The sequence below is a fragment of the Triticum dicoccoides genome, chromosome 2B (genome assembly GCF_002162155.2).
Source record: "Triticum dicoccoides isolate Atlit2015 ecotype Zavitan chromosome 2B, WEW_v2.0, whole genome shotgun sequence".
In the NCBI taxonomy this organism is placed as follows: domain Eukaryota; kingdom Viridiplantae; phylum Streptophyta; class Magnoliopsida; order Poales; family Poaceae; genus Triticum; species Triticum dicoccoides.
In genome coordinates, this window is record NC_041383.1 from 201951438 (window position 1) to 201970333 (window position 18896).

The 18896-nt window shown below is 49.2% G+C and overlaps 1 protein-coding gene and 1 long non-coding RNA gene across 10 annotated transcripts; one reads left to right on the plus strand and one right to left on the minus strand.

Moving 5' to 3' along the window:
- Nucleotides 1-204: 204 nt before the first annotated feature.
- On the minus strand, nt 205-15163 carry LOC119363063. 9 transcript variants are annotated; one of them, XR_005173739.1, is made up of 11 exons: nt 14862-15163; nt 14657-14773; nt 14538-14590; nt 12714-13417; nt 3871-3967; nt 3631-3785; nt 3292-3438; nt 2895-2990; nt 2256-2335; nt 1636-1706; nt 205-568 (listed from the first exon to the last, which is right to left on the minus strand). It is a non-coding gene; the product is annotated as an uncharacterized LOC119363063 (long non-coding RNA). The 9 variants fall into 9 exon arrangements; XR_005173737.1 differs by adding an exon at nt 1907-1957 and having other exon boundaries at nt 1636-1828; nt 2895-3438; XR_005173738.1 differs by having other exon boundaries at nt 2895-3438; nt 14538-14574.
- Nucleotides 15164-15657: 494 nt separating this feature from the next.
- Nucleotides 15658-16004, plus strand: LOC119360781 (phenylacetaldehyde reductase-like). Its single transcript, XM_037626281.1, has 2 exons — nt 15658-15763; nt 15838-16004. The coding sequence occupies exons 1-2, from the start codon at nt 15658-15660 to the stop codon at nt 16002-16004; spliced, it is 273 nt and encodes a 90-aa protein (XP_037482178.1).
- Nucleotides 16005-18896: the final 2892 nt, after the last annotated feature.

Below are 18896 nucleotides of genomic sequence, written 5' to 3' on the forward strand. Positions count from 1 at the left end.
ACTTAGTTTTGAAAATGAACAAATCCCTCTCATGACATAATTTAATACATCATATTTATGCATACATTGCCAATTCAATTTTCTGGTACGCAATAGTTAAAAAATAGGAACTGCTAGTACATCATACATATACGTAGTATATCAAAAAGCATGGCTAGAGTTCTTTTGTTATTAAAATGCTCCCATGTTCAAAAAATAATAAAATATTAAAATGCTCCCTCTTGTGAGTTTAATAGCAGCTTAGGATAAAATCCTGGATCGCTAGAGTTGCTGCTCAATCCATTAGTTATGAAATACCATTAACTTTTTGTGTTAATAGCAGTTTTGGTAGAAAATAGAAGCTTCAGCTAGCACCAAGTCATAAACTGATAGTAGATAACTCCAAGAAGAAGTAGGTTATCAGTTTGTCGTGGATCTTCTCATAAACAATGCTGCCATGCTCTGAAGCTTCTCTATACTTTACCGATCTGTACTTCTGGTGGGCAAATGCGAAGTGCCTCTCTTCATCACCAGCTACAGCCGCTCCTTCAGCTGCAGCCATGGAAATTGCAGCCCAAACAAACATGCCCTAAGTAATACTAAGAAATTGGTTAGAAATAATATGTAATGTATATATAAAATAACCAAGAGATATGAAAATTCATATACATATTTTATTTTATAATAGTTCTTTATCTAAGAAGATACATAATTCCATGTAACCACATTCCAACCACCATATAACAGATTATGGTGCCATTTCATTAATAATAATGAAGATTATTAAGAAATGACCGGAAGAGATGAACAATAAAATAAAGTAGCATCTCTATACGGGCATCAAACATATCATCCATGCTGACGTAATAAGCACATACATGTAGCATTTGCACTGAACAGAACATATGAAGATGAATAAACAATGTCATACAATATTAATGCAAGGGTATCATGGACAGATCGAAATGAAAATAGGGCCTATATAAAATCCTCTTTGAAATTATAATCGGTGACCTATCATTCAATAAGTTATGGTTGAAATACTAAATGTATACTCCTTCCGTTCCTAAATATAAGTCTTTTTAGATATTTCAATAAGGACTACATACGGATGTATATAGACATATTTTAGTGTAGATTCACTCATTTTGCTCCGTATATAGTAGATACATCCATTTGAGGGACAAACTTGGGAAAAGCTTTTTTGGACAGAGGGAGTATATCGAAAAGGTGTGTATGATTGATAGTAGAGTCATGATGGCTTGTGTTATAATAAGCAAGCAGGGAAAAAGAATGAATTAGAAATAACAAGCCTGGGTAAAAGTTGTTGTTTTGTAGACCAGAAACAAAGGCGCCATACTGCAAATCAGATAAATGTTTTGGAATGGCTAAAGAGTAAAGATAACATGAAAAAAATAGTGACTTTGGGCCAACATAGCAGAAGCACGGGATTACTGATTTAGTGTCGCCTTACTTCTTAAAGCACAAAATAGCACGGCTACACAACCTTGCTTTGAGCAAAGTGAGCATAACAGCTACCCGCTACCCATTAAGCGTAGTTATGAAGGAAAAAGGACAACCTAACCATAATTGCATAATGAATTATTTTCCAGCAGAAACAACATCATGTTGGCCAACCTGAAAGAAAGGACTCACCTTTAATGAAGAAGGAAGCCGAACACACCCACATTATAACAGCAACAAGAGAATTTCCAAGAATTTCTGGACTACAAAAATTCATAGAAACTCCATTATGTGGGACAAACTCACAATTGGCGAGCTTGGTGAGCAATTACACAGGGACATGATTAAGCAAGCAAACTTAAGACCTGATTCTAACAATTGCCAACTGTGAAATAATACAATTAGTGAGTGAAATATTACATGCTAAGCAAGCCAACTCAAGAAACTGATTCTAACCAATTACCTGTAGACAAGTAGTCTAAATTTCATGTGACATGTGGTGTTCATTGAATAACTGATAAAAACAAAGGAAACAATAGAAGATGGTAACAAATAATTTTATGTTGCAGAAATGAGAATACTTAATGAAGCATTGGGGCATAAGAATAGATAAATGAGTCCTTAGTTAACTCTTTAGCAAGATCTGCACATCAATCCAAAACTAAGAGCTGTCTATTGCTGATCACTTGCTACACCGATGAAACATTCATCCGAATATTATCACTCACTAACCGGCAAATTGGCACACACAAAACACACATCATGCATGAGGTAATGGCTCTATAGGCATCGACAACATCACCGATCCATACCTGCGCACGAATTGATGAACAAAGGTGAGGGCACACATGGCTAGCATGGCAGGAGGAAGCATTGGCAGGGAAGGCAAGAGCTGCAACCAAGGGAACCGTAGAGAATATCAGTGGCAGGCACAACAAATGGAAGAAATTAAATAAGCTAATTCTTTTAGCATTCAGCAGAACTGTACAAAGAACCGAATCCCACCACAAATTGAACCTAACAAGCCCACCATATTAGTATATACAATAATCAAGCGTCATTGCAACTTTCATTTAGGGGAATCTAAAAGAGAGAAATAAATATACCAATCAACATGGAACATCCGGTTGTGCTTGTTTGCATTTTCAAATCACTGTGTTGATCTTAAAATATTCCAGAAGATAAGAACGGAGGCATAGGCATCACAAAATATTTGAATGATGAGAGAGGGCCCATGCTAAAATTTGCCTTGAATGATTGGGGTGTAGAGAAATTTGGGAAGCTACATCATTGTTCAGGTTTACTTATAAACCAAAGGATATTTCTCCCTATCAAATCCAGCAAGAAGTTTAGTGCAGATGCACCAAACACCATGAATCTGATCCTAGTCCAGCATAAACTTGCCATTCAACAAGAGAAAATCGAAGAAGCGGCCTAGAGGGAGTACTCACCGGTATGGTACTTCTCGACCGACAGCATCAGCATGCACTGTCATGCCATCCCCAGCTTACGCATCATGCATAGTATCATCTTCAAACAAATTTAACCTGTAGAGAATAACATTTTTTGATCGATAGGTAAGAGCAGTGCTAAAATGTTCATGGGAAATCCTCTTTTGAGTTGTACAAATGGTGAGACATTATTAAAGACACAAAGAATAGCATTAAGTATACAAGCGTGACAAATGGCACCAAACTCTTGGGGTTTTCAATATCTGCTGAAATTGGGGTATTGGAGTAAAAACCCAGTTCTCACATAATTTTCAATTGCACACAAAGAAACCTTGACGTGGACAAAATAAGCGCTAAGATTCTAGTTCAAAGATAGGAGCACCGGAACTTAACTTACGGAAATTACTTCAGATATTCGGCTCAGATTGGCTGCTAGTTATGATGGAAAATATCCAAAACGAAGAAATAACTCTGGCCTTCTTCTTTTGTGATGCTAAACAGCAGCATATGATGAATGATATGACAATGGAACAACCATGGTGACCTGCACAAATTGTTACATACATACTAAGGCATTAGTTCAAGTAAATTAGTCATTTTGAATCGGTACAGTACTGCATGTTGATACAAGAAAAACTGGTTCCTGAAGAAAAGAGTTGTGACCTCTTAAGGCAAGACAAAAAGAGAGGGAGAGACCAATAAATTACTCAATGATGAAAGAAGCCAGGTAAATTACCTGTGAGATTTGACCACATGACAATGTCAGCAATTGATAGACCATAACCAACAAAAAAGGTTCGAGTTGCCAAGTATCCATCAAGAAATGAGCAAGCAGATTCAAATTCAGAGCCCGAGAGAATGAGTTGGTACGTACTTGAGCCATTGGTCAACCTACAGATTTGCAAACAATAGCAACTCAGGACACAGTGAGATCATAGTGAAAATCAATGACAAACACCGTAAAACCAGAACATACTTGTGCTGCCTGAATATCGTCCTGGCCATAGAAGCTGGAAACAAATGCAGCACGTGCAATGTACCGGAGAATTGTGTTGACACCATGTATAAAATCCCTGTGCAGAATCATGATAGCTTCATTGAGATACTACAAAATACCATACAAAAATACTGTCATATCTCACAAATAAAACTCTTTTGGTTGACACATGATGTTCTAACAGTCGTCAGTGCCATCAACACAATTTTCTCGAACCAGGAATATTAGGATGAGGAGATTAAAATAAGAGCCAATCTTCAGAGTTAACTACAATAACTATTCAAACATATATAACTCTTCAAAAAAAACTATTCAAACATATATCACCGTAATAAAGTGTCCACGGTTCCTGTATAAAGTAAAGGAAATGTGGTAGTTAATCAGAGAGAGGGAGGGAACCTAAAAGGTATAATTGAACATTGATCACTTACCTAGAACTGAAGTGTAGTGTGGGCACTGAACCTGAGGCAAGGGTCGGATCAATGATTACGAAAACACATGCAATCTTTGCAGCCGAAATTGTCGGCGTTCTGGGAACGGGGGTCCCCAGACTTGCCTGCCTACGGCCTACGGCGTGGCTCAAGGGGCGGCCCAGCATGGCCCATCTTCGACAACACGAACTCAAGACCCTCACGAGGGGCCAAGCCTCGCGGGGCGGACGACAGGAGGCTTCCTCAGGCACAGCCTTGTCAGGCTGGCTCGCGAGGAGGCGGAGAGATCAAGGCGGGGTACCTCGCAAGGTGCCCATGACGCAAGCTATGACGACCAAGGGCGCCAGGCGGGCGCCAGCCCGCACAGTGTCCTTCTTTCCTCTTTGGTGCAAGGGGGGCAAGCGCAGGCGAGAGCATCAAGTAAAGGCATCCATTTCGGTGCAACAAGACCAAGACCAGCAGGACGGCAGGATGGAAGTCATCGTGGAGCCCAAGCCGGCATCACCACCAGAGCCATTGACAGGCAATGACCAACTTTAGTCAGGATAAGTGTACTAGATGTTCCCCTTCAAAATGGCCAATTGTTGGCGCCCTTCCTGCTCAATATTTCGGAAGAGGCTCAGGGCCGTTGCCTATAAATAGGACTAGCCACCCCCAGGGTAGAGGCATCAAAAGAGAGAGCCACTGAACTCCCCCTAGCAGTTCATCGCACCAGCCAAGAACAGACCCTCGCGAGGCTGTTCTTCCTTGTACTGTTCACCATCAGCCCAAGAGGCAATCCACCACACCACAAACTAGAGTAGGGTATTACACCACAATGATGGCCCGAACTAGTATAAACCCTGTGTCTCTTGTGTTATTCCCTTTTGTAGCTTAGATCCTAGCAAGGCGGCGAAATGCAGGTAGGCAGAAGGCCAAATCTCCGCGCGCACCCCAGTGTTCGAATATATAGGGTCTGCCGGAACCCGAAATCCGACATTTGGCGCGCCAGGTAGGGGTGCGCCAGAATTTGTCTTCCACCGCCCTGTTCTTCACCGACCATCACGTCCATGTCGGACGCTCGTCGGGCCCGCACCGAGCGCCGAGCCGCTCTCGCTTCCCGCATCGCCCAGACGGCCCCCGTCGGCGGCCACCCCGCCGTTCCCTGTCGCCCGCCGTCAACGCCGCCACCGACCCGGCGGGGAACGAGCAGCAGGCATCATCGCAGCATCCATCCATGAGGTGAGACGGCCGCACTGCCACTCCCTCACTCGCCCCGACCGGCTCTTCGTCCCGCGCGCCCCGCGCGGCCATGGAGGCTCGGGCTGCGCTCATCGCGGCAAACAAGCTCCTGCGCTACCGCCCGATCGACGACGTCTACGAAGAATAGCTCGACCGCGTCGCCGAGCTCGTCCGTGCCGCAGGGGGCTCCCCTGCGCCGTCCTTCTCGCTGCACCGCACCCCGCCCTGCGCGGGCAATGAAGCTCCGGGGGCGCCTCAGCCGCCTCCCCCTCAAGAAGGCGCCCTGGCCCCAAAGCGCGTGGCTCCTGGACGGAACCCACCCCGTCCGACGCCAGCGCAGCAAGAGCGGAGCTGCCAAGAGGTTCCTCGTCCCCAAGAAGCTGCCCGAGTGCTCCCTGCTCCTGTCCGTCGCGACCACGCTCCTGCTCCGGCGCACCAAGACCCTACGCTGCTCCCAGCTACAGCGCATGGGGGCCCGCAAGACCAAGCTCCTCGTTACCAGAGGCCTCCCGTGGCCACAGCAGGCTGCCGCGCCTTCACCACCGAGCTGCGCAGCGTCGCGTGGCCCTGCAAGTTCAAGCCAGACCTACCCCCTCGCTACGACGGCACGGCCGACCCTGCGGAGTTCCTCCAGCTCTACAAGCTGGGCATCGAAGCCGCCAACGGGGATGAGAAGGTCATGGCGAACTGGTTTTCCATGGCACTCAAGGACGGGGTCCGCACCTGGCTCCTAAACCTGGCCCCATGCACGATCTCCTCCTGGGACGAGATGCGCACCCGTTTCATCGCCAACTTCCAAGGTACTCGCGACCGGCCGCCTGCCGTGAGCGACATGCGCCGCATCAAGCAGCAACCAGGGGAGACCCTGCAGAAGTACATCCAGCGCTTCAACAGCGCACGACTCAAGATTCCCAGGGTGACCGAGGAGGCCATCATCTCAGCCTTCTTCGACGGTGTGCGTGACGTCAAGATGAAGGAGGAGTTGGCGATGCATGAAGATCTGTGCACTTCCCTGGAGCTGTTCAACCTGGCAACCAAGTGCGCCAGGGCTGAGGAAGGGCGCCTTTCCCTCCTCGAGCTGCCGGCCGCAGACCCGAAAGAGAAGAAATCCAAGGCCAAGGACGTGAAGCGCAAGGGGGCTGCCATGCTCGCGGCAGAACCAGACACCAAGCGGGGCAGAGATCAGCCCGAGTCTTTCAAGGGCAGCCGATACTTTGTGTACCACGACCTCCACACCCACAACACCAACGAATGCTAAGAGCTCCGAGCCGTGCGAGAAGGAAGGGTCGGCCGGCGCCCCGACCGTAATGATCGTGGCTACGGCCGAGGAGGAGGAAGGAACGTAGGACGCTGGGAAGACCGCGACCCTCGCCAAGGGTGGCGCGACCGACCTCGCGAGGATCGCTGGCAGGATCCGCCTTGCGAGGGAGACTGGAGGGATCAGCCTCGCGAAGAACGCCCGCAAGGAAACGCAGGCCTCCCTCCGCTGCCTCCGCAACCAAGGAGGAATGAGGACCATCATCAGGACGAGGGGGCTGGGGGATTCCAGGAGCCACGCGCGATCGCCTGCATCCTGGGCGGAGCGCAGGCCCCAACCTCTCACGCATCTTCAAGCAGTTCGCCCGCGAAGTGAATGCAGTCCTCCCCAAGCTTGAAGCCACGCGCCCCCTCAGGTGGTCGGCGTGCACCATCACGTTCAGCTCAGCGGATCAGCTCAAGTGCGCGGCCACAGCTGGAGTCCTCCCAATGCTTTGCTCCCCAGTCATCAGTAACGTGCAAGTCACCAGGACCCTCATCGACAGCGGGGCAGGGCTCAACGTCCTGTTCATAGAGACATTCAACAATCTCCAAGTGTCTTACGATCAGTTTCAGCCAACCAAGCCTTTCTCTGGAGTCACCGACGGCTCCACAGTCCCAATCGGGCAGGCCCGCCTCCCTGTCACCTTCGGGGCCCGCAACAACTACCGCACCGAGCTCATTGACTTCGACGTTGCTCACATCCGCCTGCCATATAACGCCATCCTCGGCTACCCAGCTCTCGCCAAGTTCATGGCCGTGACTCATCACGGCTACAACGTCCTCAAGATGCCAGGAAGCAGTGGAGTCATCACGGTCCCCCGTGAAGAAAGAGACGCAGTGTGCTCCTTGGAACGAGCTTTCCAAGCCACATCACTTGAAGACCCAGATCGCGGGAGCGGGATGCTCCCCGAAGCCGCTCCCAAGAAGAAGAAGACATCGCCAGGCCCGACCCCTCAGGAGGCAGGCCCCTCAGGGTTTGCGCCAGCTCAAGGGGCACCTCCTTCTGTCGCATAGGGAGGCGCGCCCGGCGCCCTCCTCAAGCAGGGCTCGGGGGCTCCCACCTGGAGGGCCACCGACCTTGCTAAGGTCACGAGGGAGGCGTTTGGGCACCACTTGGAGGCGTGTTTCAGAGCACGTTTCCCTCAGGAAGGAGCAAAGCAAGGAGGGCCAAACCCTCAGGAGTTCGTCAGTCAGGCCACACAGGAATTGCAGGAGTCAAGAGTCATGAGTGGCAGCCGCCGCTTACCAGCCGCAGCTCCCCATCCAGATGAGGATGGTGGGCTGCGCGTCTGCATCGACATCCCAGGGCTCAACCGAGCCGCCTCTCAGGAGCGCTTCTGGCCCTCACGCGTGGGGCGCTGTGAAGGCCCACCCCACAGCTATGTTTGCATGCCCTACGGCTTGCCGAACGCGGCTGCGGTGCGCCAACGCCTCATGAGGGGCATCCTGGAGGCTCAGGAGGCCAGGCGTTCCGCAGTCCTGGCGGAGATGGAGATGGTTTGCGAGGAGCCACCAGCGCCTCCGGAGCCCCCCGAGGCTCCTGGGCCTGGGGGCTCGTGAAGATCGGCTCCCACAACCCGCTACGTTTGCTACTTCAACACCCCTTCATCATCAACACTATTAGGTGACACCTTTCAAGTTTCATTTCCAGCTGGGAGCGCCCCCAGGGCTGCATCATTCCCAGGCCGCATGGGTCCGTCCCTGCGGCGTGTATCCCTTTTGTTCATGTTTTTAGCTTACCTTGTTGGGGGGGCCCCTTGAGCTGCATCATCCCCAAGTCGCTCGGGTCAGACCCGGCGGCATATATCCCTCTTGCACTTATTCTCTGTTTATGCATTCGACCCATCATGCTTGTTATTTGGTGCCTGTCCGTGGCACCCCTTCTTCCTTCGTGTCGGCCGCTTGCAGGTTAAAGGGGGGGGGGTACCTGAGCATCGCGACTCAGGGCTCCTACCGGCTCTCCAGCCCTCACCCTCTGGCTTTGTCCACGGCATCGCGCCCTGGCAAACCATCGACGGTTGAGACTCGCTCGAGGGCCGGGACCCGAGGACGTAGAGCGTCGACATCTAACCAAGCTTGCGCGTTAAAGGGGGTACCTGAGCATCACGACTCAGGGCTCCTACCGGCTCTCCAGCCCTCACCCTCTGGTTTTGTCCACGGCATCGCGCCCTGGCAAACCAGCGATGGCTAAGACTAGCTCGAGGGCCGGGACCCGAGGACGTAGAGCATCGGCATCTGGCCAAATCTGCAGGAACACATCACCAGTTAAGGCCCAGTGCCAGGCGCAACCCACCTTGGGGTAGGGCCCCGTGAGTCCCGCGCTGGCTCGCGGGTGCCCCGATACACCTCATTAGGCCTTTAGCGCCTCGTCGCCTCTCCAAAGCAACTAACGGCTAACCGCCGCCTGTCATAGCGGACTTTCGCTCTTTTTGTGGTGGACCTGCAGGATCCCTCCAAGGAGAAGCGTCGGGCGAGGCCCTCATGCTGTCCTCTTCGCTCTCGTCCGCGTGAACCGCTTGCACGTTAAAGGGGGTGTACCTGAGCATGACGACTCAGGGCCCCTACTGGCTCTCCAGCCCTCACCCTCTGGCTTTGTCCACGGCATCGCGACCTGGCAAACCAGCGACGGCCGAGACCCGGTCGAGGGCCGGGACCCGAGGACGTAGAGCAAAAAGGGGAGCAGAGGCGAGAGGGAAGAGGCATGCAGGGACCTCGCCAGGCAACCCCTCGCTGGCCAATGTGCAAGCTTGGCACCGCACCAGGAAGCGTTTCCTACCTCTCGAGATAAGTCACCCTCCAAAAACACTAGCCATCTCTGCACCGTCACCGCATCCAATGCGATCCCGTGTTAGCAACGTCGCATTCCTTTCTCACCGAACGATACCTGCTTGAGCGCCAAAGGAGACCTCCTGAGCATCGCGACTCAGGGGCTCTTACTGGACCCCAGGCCGCTCACCTCCTGGCCTTTACCACGGCATCGCGACCTGGCATACCAGCGACGGCTGAAGCCGCCTTGGGATTGGGACCTGTCGGCGCAGAGCACCAAGCCCTCGTGAGGTTCGAAAGGAAGAAACTAAGCTAAGACGGAATCAACATCTCACACTGCTTCATGATAAGGATCATATTAACAAAAGGGACTACAGACACCTTACAAGCCCCCACGGGGTGTGTTCTTGGCTCCTCGCAGGGACAAAAGACGTGAATCCTAAAGAACCCTGACTACAGGAACTACGACGGCAAACGCCATCATCAACAGTGGGCCGCGTGAGGCCCGGCACTAGCCTCATCCAGATCAGAGGCGGTGGCGGTCTAATGAGCCCGTCCTGCTCCGAGAGCGGCGCAGGCTCGGGGGCTCGTAGCTGTCGTCGCTCGTCTCCGGAGTCGCGAAGGGCTCGGCGGAGTCGCTGGATCCTTCGAGGCATCCGCTGCCACCGGAGGAGCTGCTGGAAGGGCGAGCGGCAGGCCTAGTCCTCGTCGCTCCAGAGCTCCGGCCGCTGCCTCTGGGGCAGCACTCCAGCCGGCGCCCATCTTCGTCGAAGACCTTGAAGAGCATCATGGAAGCGCCGTCGAACTCCAACTGGATCACGAGGGCACCCCTCGTCCCGCAAACCCGGGCGATCTCGCCCCAGCCATGGGTCATGAAGACCTTACCTGGAGCTATGACCTCGACATCCGCATTGGTCGCGGGAGCCTGGCAATCGGCGTGCTGCAACCAAAGCCTGAAAGGCCCCCTCGGCGGAATCTCGAAGGCGAAGGAGGGAGGAAGGTGAATCCAAGATCGAGGAGGCATGGCGGCGTGGAGCACAAACTCTCGGGAGGAGCCCTCGGCGTGGACTCCAGGAGGGACAACGCGCACCGCCGTGACCCGCCGGAGCCGACGGTGGCGTCGTCCATGGCGCTCGGCATCAGCTCCTGCAGGGCCCTCAAGGTGGGCGTACAAAGGCAGCGGGAACCCTGGTGGCGGTCGCTCGCACCAAGTCCTCGACACCTCTTGCCGCGCGCCCTCATCTCGGCGGCAGAGGACCAACCGCTTCTTTGGCGGAAGCGGGTCAGGACCCTCTCAGGGGGCCTTTCCCTTCTCTTTCGCAGAGAACCGACGTATCGGAGCCATTGCGGCAAGGCGAAGCAGTGGCGAAAATGGAGGAGAGGAGGAGGAGCAGCCGAGGAAGATGAACTGGAATGGCCCGCGCCGTTCCGTACTTATAGCCGGAGGAGGCCAACCGTCGGCCTCCACGATCGCGGATAATCATGACCAGTTTTTGCATGCAGGGACTTGTCAAGTCGTGCAGTTGCCGAGGCGTCGTGGGGAGCAGAGCCACCCACATCCAACCAACCGCCACACGGCGCCCGAGGCCGCAGGCTGTTAGGGCCCGCGACGCTTCGTGCTTGCCCCTTCGCCTCTCTGCTCAGCCAAGTCCGGGCGCCCCTTGGGCCCGGGGGCTACTGTCGGCGTTCTGGGAATGGGGGTCCCCAGACTTGCCTGCCTTCGGCCTGCGGCGTGGCTCAAGGGGCGGCCCAGCATGGCCCATCTTCGGCAGCACGAGCTCAAGACCCTCGCGAGGGGCCAAGCCTCGCGGGGCGGACGACAGGAGGCTTCCTCAGGCACGGCCTTGTCAGGCTGGCTCGCGAGGAGGCGGAGAGATCAAGGCGGGGTACCTCGTGAGGTGCCCATGACGCAAGCCATGACGACCAAGGGCGCCAGGCGGGCGCCAGCCCGCACAGTGTCCTTCTTTCCTCTTTGGTGCAAGGGGGGCAAGCGCATGCGAGAGCATCAAGCAAAGGCATCCATTTCGGTGCAACAAGACCAAGACCAGCAGGACGGCAGGATGGAAGTCATCGTGGAGCCCAAGCCGGCATCACCACCAGAGCCTTTGATAGGCGAGGGCCAACTTTAGTCAGGATAAGTGTACTAGATGTTCCCCTTCAAAATGGTCAATTGTTGGCACCCTTCCCGCTCAATATTTGGGAAGAGGCTCAGGGCCTTTGCCCATAAATAGGACTAGCCACCCCCAGGGTAGAGGCATCAAAAGAGAGAGCGACTGAACTCCCCCTAGCAGTTCATCGCACCAGCCAAGAACAGACCCTCGCGAGGCTGTTCTTCCTTGTACTATTCACCATCAGCCCAAGAGGCAATCCACCACACCACAAACTAGAGTAGGGTATTACACCACAATGGTGGCCCGAACTAGTATAAACCCTGTGTCTCTTGTGTTGTTCCCTTTCGTAGCTTAGATCCTAGCAAGGCGGCGAAGTGCAGGTAGACAGAAGGCCAAATCTCCGCGCGCACCCCAGTGTTCGAATCTATAGGGTCTGCCGGAACCCCAAATCCGACAGAAATGACGAAAAGTGGCGGTCTGTCCTGGGGGAATGCTAGTTTGACCTCCATTCGGACCATTGCCAGCCAAAGAGCAGAAATCTGCCAATGGCAGATAAATATTGTCAGCCAGACGGATCAATGAACAGGTCATGAGCCTACCTATAGGTTTAGAACCAGTGCTTCAGCAAGCAATTATTTGGCAGACATGGCAACCAACCACAAGGTCTTTAAGGATGACTATAATGCATTAACACAACAATAGTTCAGTTTCTATAAGTGAATCAATGAAGCTTATTGTACAATCCTACATAATTTGGTCATAGTATATAACCAGAAGTAGTTATCTGAGAAAAACAGGGCACACTTTCTCTGGGCCTAACTTTCACAAATAATTTCATATTAATTACCGAATGCCAGCTACTAATGAAGTAAAACCAAGCACGGATGTGCTCTACCTTTCACAACTGCCATTAAATTAAGTAATTAATCATATTTAACAAAACATACAATGCTCCAAATTATCTAGGGAGACAAGCACAACGGAGGATATGCACCTGAAGCATGCTGAAGTTTGCTTTCTCTCCCCCTCAAGGGCCAACCCAGAAACAGAATCAACAAACATATGTGCCTCCTCCATGTTAATATCAACATACGATAGGTAGCATCGGCATCCGCATTGGCACCCATGTATGTTGCAATATTTGTATAGCATACAATATATATGTGTAGTTTCCCATCTGAATTTTTCTTCACCTTGCAGTGTTCGGTGCCCAGCCGGTGTAACCCGAGGTTATCAGTAGTAGATGTCACGGAACTTGAAGAGCGCGAGGGGTTCTCGATACCGTGCGACGAGAATTCTTCGCATGCCGTCGGTCACGTCGAGGTAGTCATCGGTTAGCTGCACAATGTGGAGCTCATTGTTGCCCTTGGATGAATATATCAGGTAGGCCTTGAAAATGGTCATGCCTCTTCTTTCGTAGTTATGTGGGCGCTTACTGTAGAGATAAGTGAATGGTCCCATGGGAGAATCACTCGTCGCCACGCTGATTGAGGATTTGGTGTAGTTCGCATCGTCTATGTGCATCCACATCACGTATTTGCCGGTCCGGTTGTTATAGACCACCTTGGGTCTCTCCAAGACATTGGATTTGTGGAGGTCATGTGACAAATTATTTTCCTCGCCATGGAGCACAACTCCTTTGTTTCTCCAAGACAACAGGTCCTTTGAAGAATAGCAACTTACTCCAACAATGTCAACCTGAAAAGTGGTTTGTCTTGGTTAGAATGACAAATTGGAAAATCCTACAGAAAATAAGTGTTGTATATAAGATGAAAATTGCAAATTACTACTTGGTAAGTTCAACTATTGAATATCAATAATTTCAGTATGTGAAACGCAAGCTAGATGTGTACGTAGTAGTGCATTTTCCCAACTGGGAAACATAAAAAACTATGTTGGTTCCCATGATCTATGAAGTGTAACTGCTCTGTACTTCAGGACCCAGGACAGTCAAGTAGAACTCTTCCAGAATTGTACTAAACTGAAATTTTCCTCACACCACATCAGAATCAGACCTCTCTGTTTTAGAAATATAGTACCACATCACTCATGAAATTGATTAGCTGATAATATTAGATGTTGTATCACTGGGAATAGGAGTGGCATTGGCATATGGTGGCTGACTTTTCATTTTCTTTAGCTACCATGCGAACCTAAATCTGGTGACATTGAAATGATATAGCTGGACAGAGTAGATACTAAATTCAGACAAAGTAAATAGTAAACAAAAAAGATCAGTCTTTTACAGAAAAGAATGGCATCAACCTATAAGTGTTCAAATAGTAATCATATTGCCACAATTTCATAAAAATGCAGTGGAGCCATGCTCGACTGTTTCGGGTTAAAGAAAACAATAATGATATGATAAATATGTCGAAGGTATTAGCTATTTATCATCTGCACATTTTCTATATTGTACTCCACTTACTATCCATCTTAGTTATCTCTGTTCATTGTCAAGGCCTTCCAGTAAGTTGTAGTAGCTAGTGGAAGATGGCATGTTGCAATGCTGGAGTTGTAAATCACACCAGTCCAATTTCGACGGAGAATATTTTTGTCAAGGCCTTCCAGTAAGTTGTAATAGCTAGTGGAAGATGGCATGTTGCAACGCTGGAGTTGTAAATCACACCAGTTCAATTTCGACAGAGAATTTTTGACTTTTAAATTTCAAGTTGGCCAACACTGTCTAAGGCTATTAACAATTGCAGGAGAACAATATCAATGTAACCATAAAATGTACAAAAAATACATATGATTCTTCGCATATTGGATAACAACTTGTGTTGTTATATATATCAGGTATCTAAAATACACTCACCTGGCCGTGCTGGGCTTCTTGAGCATGCATCCAGTGACTTCTGCCACCAAACCCTAAAACAATTAGAAATAGCTCAAGGCACCATGGGAAGATGGGGAAAGTAGAAAGAAAGAGCTCACCTGTGCTGGCATCTCCTCCATGATCTGGGAGCTGTACTCAACCCCTCCTCATGAGGTGGGTGCTCGAGCAGCTGTCGTCCCGTGGCCCGCCTAGTTCGTGTACCCGTCTCCTCGGTGCTGAACAGGAGAGATTGAAGGAAGAAGAGGAGCAGTGAGGAAGAAAACATGATCGTGGAAGAGAGCAAAAGAGAGAAGGAAATCTCACCGGTAACACACGAAGGACGAGCACGCGGCAGCAGAGGGTACTTCAAGAGGAAGCGCAGAGGAGGGCACGGCCGTGGCCGCTGCCTCACCAAGATGCGTGCCGCTGTCATCATCCGCACACTCCGACACACTACAGATGCCTGCCGCTGCTCACCCGATGACCCAACCGCGCTAACGTAGGGAGGAGGAGGAGGAGGAGGAGGAGGAGAGGCGGCGGCGGCACGGGAGAAAGAGGAGGAAGGTGAGGAGAAGCGGCGGAGGCACGGGAGAAAGAGGAGGAAGAGGAGGAGAGGCGGCGGCGGCTAGGAGGGAGGTCTGGAGGAGGAGGGAGGGTCGCTTGTGGGCTAGGTATTACTGGAAGAGTGCTGTATCCCACCCCTTCTCTGACCCGAACGCGCACGTGGAACGGACACTGCAGTGCTGGTCCATGCAAAAGGGTGGCCCAGTCGTCATCCACTCTAACCTGAATTCATAGCGTGCAGCAAAACGAACGTCCAGATGTTTAACAGCAAGGTGAAAAGGACGCTGCACGGTAAATCATTCGAACCAGATTCATCTCGCGATGCAGATGCGCTAGAACGGCGGGTACTCTAGGAGGTTTTATATGTTCAATATAACAGGCTGGCCGAGAAAATGCACCGGTGATGGGACTGGACATGTATTACGGCCTGACATACGGGCTCCACGAAACATCTTTGACCAACCAGTCCAGCGTAATTGCCCATGAACACTCTGGTCGGGAGAGTTGATAGCAGCAGGCAGCACCGCAAACCTATATACAGATGGCACCGGAGAAGATGAGCAAGGTGTGCGTCACCAAAGCGGCAGGGTACATAGCTTCTTGGCTCGTCAAGAAGCTCCTTGAAAGAGGCTGCACCGTCCACAGGACCCTACGGAACCTCGGTATGCACCCTCTCTCATGCCATGCCTGCCCCGTCGATCTTCTCTGTCTGAGCATTCTTGGTCCGTCGTGCCAGGGGATGAGAAGAAGACGAAGGCGCTGAGGGGGCTCACCGGCGCGGTGGAGCGGCTGGTGCTGTTCGAGGCGGACATCTACGACGCCGCCCCCTTCGGGCTGGTCATCAAGGGCTGCGAGCTCGTCTTCCTCGTCGCCACCCCACTGCAGCACAACTCCGGCAGGTAACCCAGTCACTAGTTTCCCGGACGGTTGTGTCTTGATCATGAGGATAACAAGGGTACTGTTATTATTTATAAAAAATAAGGACTGTGCTAACTTCCTAACGTGATAAATTTAAGCAACAGATCCAAACACATTTCTATTTGATCCAACGAGAATTACCGGGGCATAAAAAATAGTTCCTCCAACCTTCTCTTCACATGCACATGCCTGCATGCAATAGGGGGAAAATTGATGTCATCTTAGATGCTTCCCTATTTCGAAACTTCAAATGTTTTATAGTGCAAGTTGATATATTCTGACGACTTTTTTATGCAAATAGTTATTAGTTTTGGGCTAAATAAGTTATCAACTCTGATGCATGTACATTATCATGCTCTTTATAGGTGAGTTACCGTAGTACATTTTCAACTTGTTTTCCGGGACAAACGTTACCACCGTGTTTGTGCGTGAGTCACCATGTATGCGGTCCATATATTACCATGCTTTTTACAAATACGTTATCGAGGATATGTTTCAAACAACTTCTTTCCCCTTCCCCTATTTAAAGTTCAAAGTTACAACGGTGTTTTGTACGTGAGTTATCAAGTTTATAATGTGTACATTACCGGCTTTGCAGTGTGCTAGTTACCATGCCATGCACGAAAAAGTTATCGGGGGCATATTACATCACCCCCCTTCCCGCCCATCAAAATTAATAGCACCAGAGTACATAAGTTATCAGGTCTATGATGTGTGAGTTACCGTGGCACTAACATTACAGTTACCGTGTGTATATTTCATCAGCCTCCCCCCTCGCCAAAGTTAACAAGACCGAGGCACATAAGTTATCAGATCTGCGACGTGTGAGTTATCATGTTATTCACACAATAGTTACCGGGGATACTTCATCCCCCTCCCCCCCTCCCCGCCAAAATAATCAAGAACGAGGTACATAAATTTTCAGAGTGTCTCAAACTATGACATAAAAAAAGACTAGAAATCAAACTATTAATATATGCTGAAAAGTGACAAAATATAAACAAGTAACTTCCTTGCTAGTTGGTTAGTGTGGTTAGTTTAGTGGTCTTAGTTGTTAGAGGTAGGCGCAGTTAAAAAGGGAATTAGGATCGCAAGTGGTCCGAGATTGTACAATCCAATCGTCATTAATTACGGAACATGGAGAAAACGAAAGGAAATCACGAAAAATCGTCAGATCAAAATAAAGAAGGTACTGTCACAGACATGACTCCGGTGGACACACGGTAACGCGACCAGCTACTATGGTGCCGATGGAAGCACACTCACCACCTGCAACTTTCACTTCTGGTTTTCGACAAGTCTATGTCTTTTTTACACAAACATTCAGAAATCTCTTCATCTTTCAGATTTTCCCAACAATTTTAGTAATTCCTAGCATCCAACCTTAAATAGACCCACATAAAGGAGGTACTCTTATCTATACCTACTAATAAAGAAGGTCACAGGGACAATTATCATCTGCCCCGAGCTCAAATACACCCACATAAACAATAAAATCCAAACAAGGCAAACATATATTTTAAAATCTGTTTTGTTTCTAGATGAACATCAACATATATCTTGTAGCATCCTATAGAAATTCACCTGGAAAGGACAGGCTTGGAGGCATGTACACAAAGCAAAATTTGGGACTAAAAAACAAACCACCATGGATGTCTTTGGTGGCAAAATTTTGCAGCATGTTAGAACACTTATTGATTTTCATCCACAAAATGTTTCCAATTGTTTTGATTTTATTTTTCAGTTTTATCAAATTTACTGTTCATACGGGTGCATTTGTGCTCAGGGTTAGAGTAACACTTTCGCCATCACATATACAACTCTGGTGGACATATGTTCACCAGGAAAAGCTATTTCGCGGTCAGCTGCTGACCAGCAAGGGTCTGGTCTGGTGGCACTGTCGTAAGGACACTCACCACCCGCAATTGCACTTCTTGTTTCAACAACAAAAAATTAACACAAACATTCAGAAATCTCTTCATCTTTCAGATTTTCCTAACAATTCTAATAATTCCTAGCATCCAAACTTAAATACACCCACATAAAGAAGGTACTCTTATATTTAACAAAATAAAGAAGGTACTATCACAGGGACATGGATCATCTGCTCCGACCTCAAATACACCCACATAAACAGTAAAAAAAAGCAAACATATTTTTTAAAGAGTAAACAGTAAAAAATTCACCTAGAAAGGACATCCGTGGAGGCCTGTACAAAAAAAAACAAAATTTGGGACTAAAAACACACATTTGGGGCACTCATTTTTTCTATTTTTTTGGTACAGACCGCTATGAAAGCCTTTTGGTTGTGAAAATTTGCAGGATGTTAGAACACTTGTTGATGTTCATTCACAAAACGTTTTAGATTATTTATTTTCTACATTATTTTTGGAATTTAAAATGAATACGGGGGCATTTGTGCTCAGGATTAGAGTAACACTTTCGCTGTTAGAGACACAACATTGGTGGACGTATGTTCACCTAGGAAAGGTTATTTCACAATCACCTGACCAGCAAGGGTCTGGTGCTCACTTTCAACAACTACCGTGGCACTGTCAGAAGGACAGTCCCAACACTTGCATGAAGTCAAAGTTCTTAGTTATGTGCTTTCACTTGTCACCATTGATATTGCCACCCTTCATATGATTGTCATCAGTTCCAACATTGCTTCTAGTGCCCTAAAAATGACCGTATTAGTGGTAGGAGATGAAATACCAGTGATAATGTAACGAAGTGGAAATTTTTCAAGGTACACAACAACATACCAGTACATATAGATGATATATTTGTTTGCTAAATGTTTACACATTTACAACTTGCCAAAGGGATTACTTACACAACTCAACATATGGAAGGCCAAAAAGCACACAAAAACAA

Excerpts from the sequence above, each read along its gene's own strand:
- LOC119360781 (XM_037626281.1), top strand. The coding sequence starts at position 15,658 with ATGAGCAAGGTGTGCGTCACCAAAGCGGCAGGGTACATAGCTTCTTGG. Across the intron at positions 15,764-15,837 it reads CAGGACCCTACGGAACCTCG|GGGATGAGAAGAAGACGAAG; the intron begins GTATGCACCCTC and ends CCGTCGTGCCAG.